A 13,405-nucleotide genomic window follows, 5' to 3' on the forward strand; every position below is an offset into this window, starting at 1 on the left:
ACTCTGGACATAATTACTCAATAAATGGTCTGTCAAATCCATTTTAAAAACAAGATATTCCTTTAGTTCTACATTTGAGGGTATATGAACCTATTTTATCCTTCCCATTTAGCTCTTTTAACTCATATACCATTCAAGTGAATATGTATTACATCGCTTCCAGGGCCAGTATATCATTCACAAACTTAACTCGGTGCGCTAGATATGCGAAGGGTATTAGAACATATTTCCAGAATATTGTATAAATGCTGTACTCAATATTGTGTTCATAAAGATTTTTAATACAATAGCCTTAATTTCATATTATTATGCAAACTTTTGCCATTTGTTCATCATTTGAATGATGGTGCTGAATCATTTTGCTAAAATAGTGGGATAAGGAATTTTAAGATGATGTGTTAATCAACCAAGATGTAAGCACAGAATTTGAATTTCTTATATCTTGGGAAGTGGTCAAGGAATATAATTCTTCTTTTAATATAAAGATACTTTATGTACAATGGTTTTGTGCTATTCAAGCATTTAAGGAACACACTCACCTTCTACTTCAAGATGCACTGTAAACCTGTTCTGGCCAGCACGATTGATGGCTACACATTCATACTGTCCGGCATCACTTGCTGTGACTGCATCAATAATGAGTGAATGTACACCTTTTCCTGACACAAACATTTTGTGACCCATATCCTGTTCAACAGGTTGCCCATTTAAATACCACATAAGTTCTGGAGGTGGCAATCCACTGACCTGTAAATGCAGTACGAAATGTGCTAATTAAAGTTCTGAAATGTGTGTGCATGCTTTGCAACGATGACAGAGCCATAATGCAATAATCACCAAGTGAGAAGCTGTTTTGTTACTGTTACTGCAAGCACGAGCAGAATATCCAGTGAATGGAACTGTGAGTGTTGATTTTTTTTCCTCTAATAACCTTAAATTGACATTTTAATTACATAATACTGGAACACTCAGTAGGTTGCATCTTTGAAAAGAGCAGACAAGTAGCAGATTAAGATTCAGATTTCAGATTCAGATTCAGTTTGTCAATCTGTAAGTTCCTGATGAAAGATCCACATTTAAAAACATCAACTCGCTTGTTTCTCTGTAAAGATTCTTCTGGACCTGCCGAGTGTTACTACCTGATTCCATTTTAGATTCAGATTTACAGCATATGTACTTTGTTTTGTATAAATTCCAAATTGTGTTGCATGTTGAAAAATTATGCACTTGTACATAATCTAAGTGTCTCAACGCTCCAGCAACCAGGTGCAATTCTGCCCACCATTGCAGCCTGTGTGGAATTTGTACTTTGTCTATGGACTGCATGGATTTGCCCTGAGTATCCTTCCACATTCCCAAGATGCTGGTTGTTGGGTGAATTGGTTACTGTAAATTGCTGTGGGTGGTATAGGAATAGGGGATGCAGGTGGCTTTATAGGCATGTGAGAGAAAATAGGTTGCAGGAAATAAGTGGGAAATGGGAGTGATGGGATTGTTCTGAGATCTAACATATATCTGATGGGCTGAATAACATAGAAACATAGAAAACATAGAAACATAGAAAATAGGTGCAGGAGTAGGCCATTCGGCCCTTCGAGCCTGCTCCGCCATTCAATATGATCATGGCTGATCATCCAACTCAGTATCCTGTACCTGCCTTCTCTCCATACCGCCTGATCCCTTTAGCCACAAGGGCCACATCTAACTCCCTCTTAAATATAGCCAATGAACTGACCTCAACTACCTTCTGTGGCAGAGAGTTCCAGAGATTCACCATTCTCTGTGTGAAAAATGTTTTTCTCATCTCGGTCCTAAAGGATTTCTCCTTTATCCTTAAACTGTGACCCCTTGTCCTGGAATTCCCCAACATCGGGAACAATCTTCCTGCATCTAGCCTGTCCAACCCCTTAAGACTTTTGTAAGTTTCTATAAGAACCCCCCTCAATCTTCTAAATTCTAGCGAGTACAAGCCGAGTCTATCCAGTCTTTCTTCATATGAAAAGACATTCCTGACATTCCAGGAATTAGTCTGGTGAACCTTCTCTGTACTCCCTCTATGGCAAGAATGTCTTTCCTCAGATATGGAGACCAAAACTGTACGCAATACTCCTGGTGTGGTCTCACCAGGACCCTGTACAACTGCAGTAGAACCCCCCTGCTCCTATACTCAAATCCTTTTGCTATGAATGCTAACATACCTAAAGATAGAACATACACACCTTTGAATCACCTATTTTCTCAATTGGTTTACAGGAATTAGTTTCACATTTTGCAGGGAATGGAGGGGTTTAAAATGGGGATTGTTTTACCTTGCAATCAATTCTGCATAGCCCATACTGCTGAATTATCATATTTTCATCCGGTTTCTGTAAAAAGCGAGGAGGGAAGAGCTTCTCTTGGATGGATTCGTTTTCATTTTCAAAGTCTCTGGAGTTTATCCTTTGTCTGCAGAAAGAATGTTTTTTTTTGCATTACAACATATTACTGTAGTATATGAGTTATTCCCTTCGTTTTAATGCAATTGGGCAACTAGGAACAAGCTGTTCCACTCTTAGAAATACATGCTTTTCATTGGGATTGCATTTGCAGGTGCCAAACACTTTGTATCATTCTACAATGCAGATTACATCTACTGTATGTGGCTATATTTGACTGTCAAATCCAGATTCAATTTTTTTTTAAGTATCCTCCATAGATTTTGTATTCTTAAGTATTAAGCCTTGTGGGTTGATTGCTCCATCAATCATGTCCAGACTCTAACCAGTTACTCTAAATTAGGTAGCTTGCAACCCAATAGTATGAACATTGAATTCTCCTATTTTATGTAACCCCCATCCCACTCGATATTTCCACCCTCTCTTCCCTGTTTCCACTTGAATGCTCACCCATTTCTCTCACTGCCCCCCCCCCCCCCCCCCCCCCCCCCCTCCCCCCTCTCGCCAACCCCTTTCAACACACTCTGTCACCTATTACCCTTCCTCTGGCTTCATATTTCACTCCTCTTCACTCCCTATCTTATGGCATTTTTACTTCTTTACATCTCTGGCCCCTGTCCACCCACCTGCGAATCAAAATCCACCTATCACATACCAGTCTTTGTCCAGCCTCTGCCTCTTTTCCCCCCCCCCCCCCCCCCCCCCCCCCCCCCCCCCCCCCCCCCCCCCCCCCCCCCCCCCGCCCCGGTTCCCACTACAATTAGTCTGAAGAAGGGTCCCGAGCTGAAACGTCACATATCCACGTCTTCCAAAGATGCTGTCTGAGCTGCTGAGTTACTCCAGCACGGTGTGTCATAACTAAGCGTAATCAAACCATTCTGTATATGAATCATGCAATAATTAAACGGCATGATTTGCCTCTTTTTGCCTCAGTTCCAAACAGACTCCACAGAAATTATGGAAGACAAAATGTTGGCATTTGTGTAGTGGGTCTGCATTTAGTCATTCGAGGTTGTGCCATTACCTTTCTGCTGATGATTGGTGAGCCTGCCATCTTTGGCCATCTGATGAATTTTGTTGCTGAAACAAACACAATAAATTCATTTTGGAGATTTAATTTGTTTCCTTGAGATTTAATTTGTATCCTTTGGAAATTTAATTTGTATCCTTGAGGATTTAATGGCTGTCAATCTCCATCTTGAATTCAATGATTTCACTTTCATAGGTTTCTGGATCCAGATATTCAGAAATCTCAAAGAGAAGGAATGTCTCCTCATCTCTTGTAAAATGGGCAAAAATGTATTCTGAAATTGTTGCCTCTAGTTTTAGATCCCCCACAATATACTTTCATTATTTAACCTATCAATCCACCTCAAAGTATTGCTTCAGTACAATCAGTTCAAATTCTTCTATTCTACAAGGAGCATATTGTGTGCAAAATTAGAGCACATGGTATTGGGGGCAGGGTAGTGACATGGATGGAGAACTGGTTGGCAGACAGGAATTAAATGTGACATCTCCAAGTTTGTGGATAACACAAAGCTGGATGGCAGTGTGAGCTGTGAGTAGGATGCAATGAGGCTGCAGGGTGACGTGGATAGGTTGGGTGAGTGGGCAGATGAATGCAGATGCAGTATAATTTGGATAAATGTGAGGTTATCCACATTGGTGGCAAGGACAGAAAGGCAGATTAATATCTGAATGGTGTCAGATTAGGAAAAGGGGAGGTGCAACAAGACCTGGGTGTGCTTGTACATCAAGTTCAAGTTCAAGTTTATTCATCACATACGCGTATAAGATGTGCATTGAAATGAAAAGTGGCAATGCTTGCGGATTGTGCAAAAAAAAAAACTACAAAACAGAATGGAACAGAATCAGTAATTACATATTTGTGGGAGAGAAAAAAAAAGGAAACAGCAATTTAAAAATACACCACACCACAGTAAATTGGTACAGCTGTTTAGTCCCTGATGAGATAGGAGTTTACAGTCCTAATGGCCTCTGGGAAGAAACCCCTTCTCATCCTCTACGTTTTCCCATCATGGCAACGGAGGCGTTTTCCTGACCGTAGCAGCTGGAACAGTCTGTTGCTGGGGTGGAAGGGTCTTGGTGGCTCTGGATTTGCACCTTCTAATGTATAGTTCCTGCAGGGGGGCGAGTGTAGTTCCCATAATGCGTTTGGCTTAACGCACTGCTCTCTGCAGAGCCTTCTTGGCCTGGGCAGAGCAGTTCCCAAACCAAATTGTGATGTTTCCAGCCAAGATGCTTTCCACAGCCGCTGAATAGAAGCACTGGAGGATCCTCGGAGACACTCAATTTCCTCAATTGCCTGAGGTGGTAAAGGCGCTGCCTTGCCTTACTCACCAGTGCGGCAGCGTGTGATGTCCATGTCAGATCCTCTGAGATGTGGACTCCCAGGTATTTAAAGCAGCTCACCCTATCCACAGTATCCCCATTTATCTTCAATGGTGTGTACGTCCTCGGATGTTGTGCCTTCCTAAAGTCCACAATCAGCTTCTTAAGTCCACAATCGGCTGCTGTCCTTTTATCGGTGCTCCATTGAGAGCATACTAACTTACTGTGTATGCGTGTGGTACACCAGCTGCACAGCGGCTCAGAGGAAAGCGCTCCAGAGGGCCATTGACAACGCCCAGAGGATTGTCGGCTGCCCTCTCCTTACCTTGGAGGACTTACACAGTTCCCGCTGCACCAAAAAATCCCAGAGCATCATAAAGGACATTTCCCACCCCGGACACTCCCTGTTTGAACTGTTGCCGTCAGGCAGACGGTACAGATCTACAAGGACAAGGACGAACAGACTAAAAAACAGTTTTTACCCCACTGCTATAAAAGCACTAAATGTAGCCGCCAAGGAACGCAGGGGCGAGACAAACTAAGGGACTGTGGTACACTGTGAAATCGACAGAAGGATGGAGGGTTGGATGTTTATGTGTGCTATTTTCGTGATATTTATTTTAGTTGTTTATCTTTTAATATTTTACCTTGTATGTATCGTTAGCTTTTAGAAATGTTTGAATGGTGCACTGACTGGCTGACATTTTTAAATTTCGTTGTACATGGCTCATGTTACAATGACAATAAAGAAACTATTCTATTCTATATTCTATTCTATTCTTAGTTTTTTTGACAGTCACTGAATGTAAGCATGCAGGTGAAGCAGGCAGTGAAGAAAGCTAATGGCATGTTGGCCTTCATTGCGAGAGGATTTGAGTTTTGGAGCAAGGAGGTCCTACTGCAGTTGTACAGGGCCCTGGTGAGACCGCACCTGGAGTATTGTGTGCAATTTTGGTCTCCTAATTTGAGGAAGGATATTTTTGCTATTGAGGGAGTGCAGCGACCAGGTTTATTCCCGGGATAGCGGGACTGTCATATGATGAAAGAATGGGTTGACTGAGCTTGTATTCACTGGAATATAGAATAATGAGAGGGGATCTTATAGAAACTATAGAATCCTTCTGAAAGGATTGGACAGGCTAGATGCAGGAAAAATGTTCCTGATGTTGGGGGATTCCAGAACCAGGGGCCACAGTTAAAGAATAAGGGGTAGGCCATTTAGGACTGAGATGAGGAAACATTCTTTCACCCAGACAGTTGTGAATCTGTGGAATTCTCTGCCACAGAAGGTAGTGGAGGCCAATTCACTGGATGTTTTCAAGAGAGAGTTAGATTTAGCTCTTAGGGCTAAAGGAATCAAGGTATATTGGGAAAAAGCAGGAATGGGGTACTGATTTTAGATGATCAACCATGATCATATTGAATGGCGGTGCTGGCTCGAAGGGCCGAATGGCCTACTCCTGCACCCATTTGTTTCTATGTTTCTATATTCCCAACAGTGCTCAACCTTTCTTTGTAATCATCCCCTTCTGGAGTATCCGTCTGATGTTCCTTCTCTGCACTGTCTCCAAGACATGCACCTTTTTTACTTGGATGCGAAGACAAATCAGGTGTGATCTTGCCGCAAATTTGCAGATCGACTGTACATCAAAATCTCATTTTACGTTCCATACCTCTTGTAATGTAGGCATTCATTCCATTAGCCCTCCAAATTACTTGCTATGCCTGCTGCTAATTTATTGTTATTCGTGCATTGGAATCCCCTAGCCTCCCTTAATCCTTCAATTGCAGTCACAGTATGTAAATTTTTTTTTAAATTATCCTTCCAAACCTCACATTTTTCTACATTACATAATCCCATTTGTCACCTTCAAGCCCATTCACTTTATCTATATTCATTTGGAAGCTCTTTGTGCAGTCTTTACAACTTGCTACTCCACCTCGCTAACTTCAGTAAATTTATTATAATATGCTTGGTCACCTCACCCAAATCACTAATATAGATTATAAACATTTGAGGTTCCAGCACTGATCCATGTGGCACCTGACTAGTTTTTGAGTTAACTTGCCATTTGGTTTTCTGATTTTAAGAGATAGGTCTTTGTTTTGAAGAAGACTTGAGAACTATCTGTTTTGCTAAGTAATTAATGACCTAATAAACCATGATGCAGGGCTTAAGTTTTTTTGTGTATAATATGGCAAATTCAGATGGCAGTATTGAAAAGCAAGCAGTCAATAACGAAGCACCTACAGAAATGCTGCGTGATCCTCTTATTCTGGAATGGACTGATTGTCTGCTCCATCAAGCTGCCACAAATACAGTAAAAACAACTTTTCAATAGCTCAGAAAAAATTGGAAATGTTCCCAAGGAGAAAATAAGGCACAGCCTTTAAAAATGAACTTAAATTAATTTTAAAAATGAACGTTAAAATATCTTGAACATGTTAACAAAGATGTGGCTGGTAAGATGGTAGAGGTGAAAATAGTTGGATTTTGTATGAAATGTTCAGATCTGAAAACTCTGAATTTATGACAATCTCTACAACCACTTTTTAAACCTAAAACTCTTATCTCACAAGGAAGTACAACTACAATTGTTAGTCAGGTCCTTTACAGGTGGCAACCCTTTCCAGTGTTATAGAATGATGCAACAAATAGAAACTGTGACCATTGGCCACTTTGTTGGGCTGTAACATCTCAGGATTTTTATACTGGAAGGCAACCCCACTTCAGTGGTTCTTTCCATTACTTGCCGGTCTGCTTTGTGCGTTTAGTTGTAGCTTGCCTCTGATTGCTTTGTCAGTAAAGTGCCATGGTAACTAAGACATGACTTCAGGGAATGTAAACTTGTCCTCCAAGATCCAGCTGCCATATGCTGCTTCAGAATTGAATTGAAATGAATACTTTATTGTCACATGTGACAAGCCACAGTGGAATTCTTTGCTTGCATACCCAATGTTTGCAATAGTCGCCACATAAAGGGAGCTGACAACATCTTGATTTCTCTTTTGCCTCCTTTATCGCTCTGGTCCCTGCAATCCCCTAACCATCTCCAATCCAATCCAATGATAAAGCAATATAACACTATGCCCAATGGAAAGGTTATTGTAATTATTTTATGTACTGAGAGGGATGCACTTACTGAAAGTAATCTTTATGTCATTAACAGGACTTTAGATAGTAGAGCTGGCAACATGAAAGGCTCTATTTACAGTGGAGCAAAGGTAAATATCTGAGATCAACTCCAGACTATAGAGATGAAACTCCACCTGCAGAAAGGTCCTCCCTGGCTAGGAATCATGCATAACCCCCAAGTCTCATTGTATCACATGACCATGGGTCCACATGCCAGATGACTGAATAAGAAGATCATGAATTCAGGAAACCTGAACTTGCCATGGTCATGAATGGGGCAAAAATAATCATTACGTCATTTTGTATTATGGCAAAGATTTTGGTGCAGAAGACAGGAGGTCCCAAGAGTTTGTGGTGTAGCTTAAAATATTAACATAATTTATTTAACTTCCTTGAGTTGGCTTGTACACTCTAGAATTTAGAAGATTGAGGGGGGATCTTATAAAAACGTACAAAATTCTTAAGAACTAGGACAGGCTAGATGCAGGAAGATTATTCCCGATGTTGGGGAAGTCCAGAACAAGGGGACACAGTTTAAGGAATGAGGGAGGTCTTTTAGGACCGAGATGAGAAAATCAATTTTTACACAGAGAGTGGTGAATCTGTGGAATTCTCTGCCACAGAAGGTAGTTGAGGCCAGTTCATTGGCTATATTTAAGAGGGAGTTAGATGTGGCCCTTGTGGCTAAAAGGATCAGGGGGTATGGAGAGAAGGCAGGTACAGGATACTGAGTTGGATGATCAGCCATGATCATATTGAATGGCGGTGCAGGCTCGAAGGGCCGAATGGCCTACTCCTGCACCTACTTTCTATTTTTTCTATGTTTCCTTGAGTATTTGAACTGGAAAAATAAGTGAACAATATCGATACTGCATTCTACTGGCACAGGTTTCCAAGAAATCGCTTCCTAAAAATAAAAAGTTATTTTATTGGCTAATAAAATTTGATTTTATAAGAGGCATAATTTCCTGTGGAATCACCTGGTTTTGAACCAATTTAGACAAGGGATTAAATGTGACATCGCCAAGTTTGTGGATAACACAAAGCTGGATGGCAGTGTGAGCTAAATCACCACAATATCTAGATCCATCCAAGTTGGCTTCGATATTTGGACTATTGTTAAGAGGAAAATAACAAAAAAAACAGAGCCTCCATTCAGGGATGTTTATTTTTCTCATGGTATCTGTGAAAATATTATGTCATCCATCACTTTCTGCACCCTATATCACTCAAGCTAACTGGAATAATTTAATTAATCGAAGGAAACATGTTACTTTGAACAGGCTCATCAAAATTAAACAACAGATTTTACAGCAAAATAGAAATAATCTTGTCATCTCTGCCGAGAAGGAATACTGACACGGAAGTTGACTTTTTCGGATAGCCATGAACAGAACTGAATCCTTTATCAGTTCTCCCACAGATATCCATTATTCATGCTGTTACTGTTGGAATAAATTATGTACATAGTGTTCTCACTGTTCTACAACAACAGCAATTATCAGCATTTAACTGGCATCCCAAAACAGATAGCTGATTGCAACAGCAGTCATGGGCAAATGTTGTGTTAGAATTGCCTACGTGCTACTGACTTTAAAACATGTAGCCTAAAATTCTGCTACTCATTAGAATTGAGGCTATTACATCCTGTGACGTTATACACCACTTATTATGCTATTATACACCGCTATTATGGCCAACTTAATTATCTGTGTATTTCGAGTTATGAGGAAATAAATTGTAAATCTGTTTGAAATAATACTTGGTGTATTAAAAAAAGACAAATCGGAGCTTTTATGGATTTATTCCAAAGAGAGCCCAAAGCCCCATCCTACTTACAATTCACTGGCTGTAATCATTTTCTCATCACTGAAAGCATATTTCAATATACTAAGACAGCTCATTAAGAACTTTGAAATAAGCATGGGCCATTCAGCCTCTCACAGGTATTCTGCACTATACTTTCTTCACAACAATGACTGTGTGGCTGAGCACATCTCCGATGCCATTTACAAATTTGCTACCAACACCACAGTTAAAGGCTGACTCTTGAGTGGTGATGAATCAGTAAACCAGAAAGAGATAGAACGCTTGGTTGAGTGATGCCGTAGCAACAACATCTTGCTCAACATCAACAAAAGAGTACCAGGGATGCAATCAGGAAGATACTTCAGAAAAAGAAAGTCTGGAAGGCCACGTACCAGTTTCTGCCTGGACCTACCTGATCTCCTGGTTGCTAAACACTTTAATTCCCCTTCCCATTCCCAAACTGACCTTTCTGTCCTTGGCCTCCATTGTCAGAGTGAGGCTAAACACAAATTGGAGGAACAGCATCTCATATTTCGCTTGGGCAGCTTACAGCCCAGGGGTATGGATATTGATTTCTCTAACTTCAAGTAACCCCTGCATTCCATCTCTCTCCACCCCTCCCCCACCCAAGTCTTTCATTCTCACCTAGCTACAGCTAACAATAACCTGTTTCCTTTATCATTCTTGTTTTTTTGCTTATCTTTCATTCATTTGTGCTATATCTCTCTATATCATCGTCTATATCTCTCGTTCCTCTTTCCCGTTGTTTACAGTCTGAAGAAGGGTCTCGACCTGAAACATCACCCATTCCATCTCTCCAGAGATGCTGCCTGAGTTACTCCAGCATTTTGTGTCTATTACCAGTTTTTGTTGGTGGTGGAGAGAGTTGGCAGTTTCAAATTCCTGGGCGTTAACATGGGCCTTAGATGACCTGCCCTGAGCCTCGCACATTGGTGTAATCATGAAGAAGACATGCCATGTCTCTACTTGTAAGTTTAAAGAGATTCAGCATGTCACCGAATATTCAAACCAACTACAGATGTATTGTAGAAAGTATCCGGACTGATTGCATCATAGAGTGATTCAGCAATCCACTACGTAGGAATGCATAAGGCTACAAAAAATAGCCAGAGTCAATCTGTGGAATTCATTGCCACAGAAGGCTGTGGAGGTCAAGTCAATGGATATTTTTAAGGCAGAGCTAGATAGATTCTTGATTAGTACGGGTGTCAGGGGTTATGGGGAGAAGGCAGGAGAATCGGGTCAGGAGGGAGAGATAGATCAGCATTATTGAATGACGGAGTAGACTTGATGGGCTGAAAGGTCTAATTCTGCCCCTATCAGTTATAAACTTATGAGTGGGGGACTCAGCCTGGTCCATCGCATTCACAACCTTCCCAATCATCATAAGCATCTGCATGAGCCTTGTCTCAAGAAGTTGGCATGATCTATCATCAAGGTTCCTCACCATCTGGGCCATGTCCTCTTCTTGCTGCCACTTTCCTACAACTGTCAGGTTCGTGAAATGCTTGCACGACTCGAATCCTATCCCATTAAAAGAACACTACTTGTTTTCTAAATGTCTTTAATTGCACTTGTGGCTTGTGGTTAGCAGATATTTTATGTTCATTGTCGTGCATAATTTATATTTTATGCATTTTCTGATTACACGACTATGATACTGTTGCATGCAAATCCTTTGTTTATTCCACAACTGAAATGAAGGACAAATGATAATGGAGCTGCATCAATAAGTCTTGCCACATTCACCAATGGTTGCAAGGATCAACAAAATATTAAATGTTATATTGAGTCATGAATATCCTAATTTTTGCAACCAGGCTCAGGACATTGATCTGATTTTTGAACTAGCAGCACAACTATAGATTTGAATAAAGCAAAGTCATCCAGGTTATTCATTTCTAATATATTCAGCAACAAATGCTGGAAAGTATGGAACTCTGGATACAGAACTCTACTCCTCACCAGTATCACATTAACCAGGGGTTGTAAGGAAGAAATTAATGGAAGCATCGTCTTTAAAGCATTAAGTTTGAGGTAAACTTTATATTTACTGCCAAAATATAAAATTGGCTACCTTATTAACCATGCAGATTCGCCACAAAATCTCCTTGGCAGAGCAGAGCATTCGTATTGCAAGAATGTTATTACTTCACTGGTTTTGTGAGATTTGTGGCCTGGAAAAAATGATCAGCCAAGGTTGCTCTCTTTCCCTGCCTGTGGGCATTTCATGTTTAACCTGATCTGATCGTATTGTTTGTCCATCAGCCCTAATGGCTACTAATGTTAGTATCAATAAAAATATCAGCCTGTTTCATTTGTGAAAATATATTAAACATGATTTTTTTCTGAACACAGGAACACAAAAAATATGACATAATAAGCCATTCGGATCTTCCACCCTGTTCTCTTATTCATCAAGATCATGGCTGATCAACTTCTGTTCCATGTTCCTGCACTATCCCCATTTAAAAAAAAATATCCAACTATCTATTGCTCTCTGTATTGAACAAATTAAATAACTAAAATGTAGTACACTCTGTGTGAAAAAACTTGCCTTCTTCTCAGTCCTGAACATTTAGTCTACCCCTTAAACTGTGATGCCTGGTTCTTAGATACCTTCAGGGACTGTCCCACTTTCACGACCTAACTCACAACCTTTTTTACTCGTGGACATTTTTCATCAGGCTAGAAAAAACGCCCCGACCTGTTTGATGCCTCGAGTACCTACGACTAGCATCACGGCCTGCTACGACCTACCCACGACCTCGTGACGACCATGCTGCGAGTATGAGTCAAGGGCAAACTCGGCAGAGGTTGCGAATTAGGTCATCAAAGTGGGACAGGCCCTTTCACCAGAAGAAACTCATTCAGCAAACTTAGAAATATAAAATTTTGTCCCCTCAGCCAAATTGTTGATATAGATTCTGAATTGCTGGGACCCATGCACTGATCTCTGGAGTGCCCTAGAGTCACAGCCTGCCAGCTGCCTTCACTAAACTTTGGGCATTGAATGAAGATGGTAATTCAATATCCTGGTCAGCAAGTAATAGCAACTTTACAGTAAAACTGTCTGTTTTCATTTAGCACTTTATAACAAAGGAAATACAGGGGCCTTAACTTCTAATTGAAGTTTAACTTCTATATTAAGTATCATATGTGTGACCTATAGTTTGGAGGTATTGCAGCTTATTGCGGGTATGTAACATCCTCTTTCTGGGCCAGGTTTTTTACTGGAAAGTTACAATAGATTTCCACATGAGGCATATTCTCATGAATTGTTGGAATTGTTCAGTCTCTCCACATGATGGAGCCAGTAGCCTCTGTTTTTGCTTTTGCTGATCATTGATTGCCATTTAGTGCACCGTTGGCAGTGTGCAAGAAAAAAAATTAACTCTGTTTATTCTGTTTGGGATTTTACAATAGTGCAGGTGAAGATGTGAAGGGATTGGACATCCATGGTGGAAATGAACTAATTGGGGCTAGGAAAATGGATACTTTGGAAGTGACCAAGGGTGTTTAAAGTGTTGTGGATGTAGGCAAGTAGAGATATGACAAAAATAAAATGCATAAAGTGAAGGAATTGTAATGAATATTCTTCATGCTATAGATGTTGCCTTCCAAAAAACAAATTGTAATAGGGATTATG

The 13,405-nt window shown here is 40.5% G+C and overlaps 1 protein-coding gene across 4 annotated transcripts in view; it reads right to left on the minus strand.

The window, feature by feature from the left end:
• The window catches only part of LOC129701754 (myotilin-like), an 86,189-nt gene that overhangs the window by 8,946 nt on the left and 63,838 nt on the right, over nt 1–13,405 (minus strand). For all 4 annotated transcript variants that reach the window (XM_055643162.1, XM_055643163.1, XM_055643165.1 and 1 more), the window contains 3 exons: nt 3,460–3,515; nt 2,310–2,445; nt 540–747 (listed from right to left, as the gene is read on the minus strand). In XM_055643162.1, coding sequence (XP_055499137.1) covers nt 540–747; nt 2,310–2,445; nt 3,460–3,515 — 400 coding nt within the window. The remainder of the gene's footprint in view (nt 1–539; nt 748–2,309; nt 2,446–3,459; nt 3,516–13,405) is intronic.

Source organism: Leucoraja erinacea, chromosome 11 (genome assembly GCF_028641065.1).
Source record: "Leucoraja erinacea ecotype New England chromosome 11, Leri_hhj_1, whole genome shotgun sequence".
In the NCBI taxonomy this organism is placed as follows: domain Eukaryota; kingdom Metazoa; phylum Chordata; class Chondrichthyes; order Rajiformes; family Rajidae; genus Leucoraja; species Leucoraja erinaceus.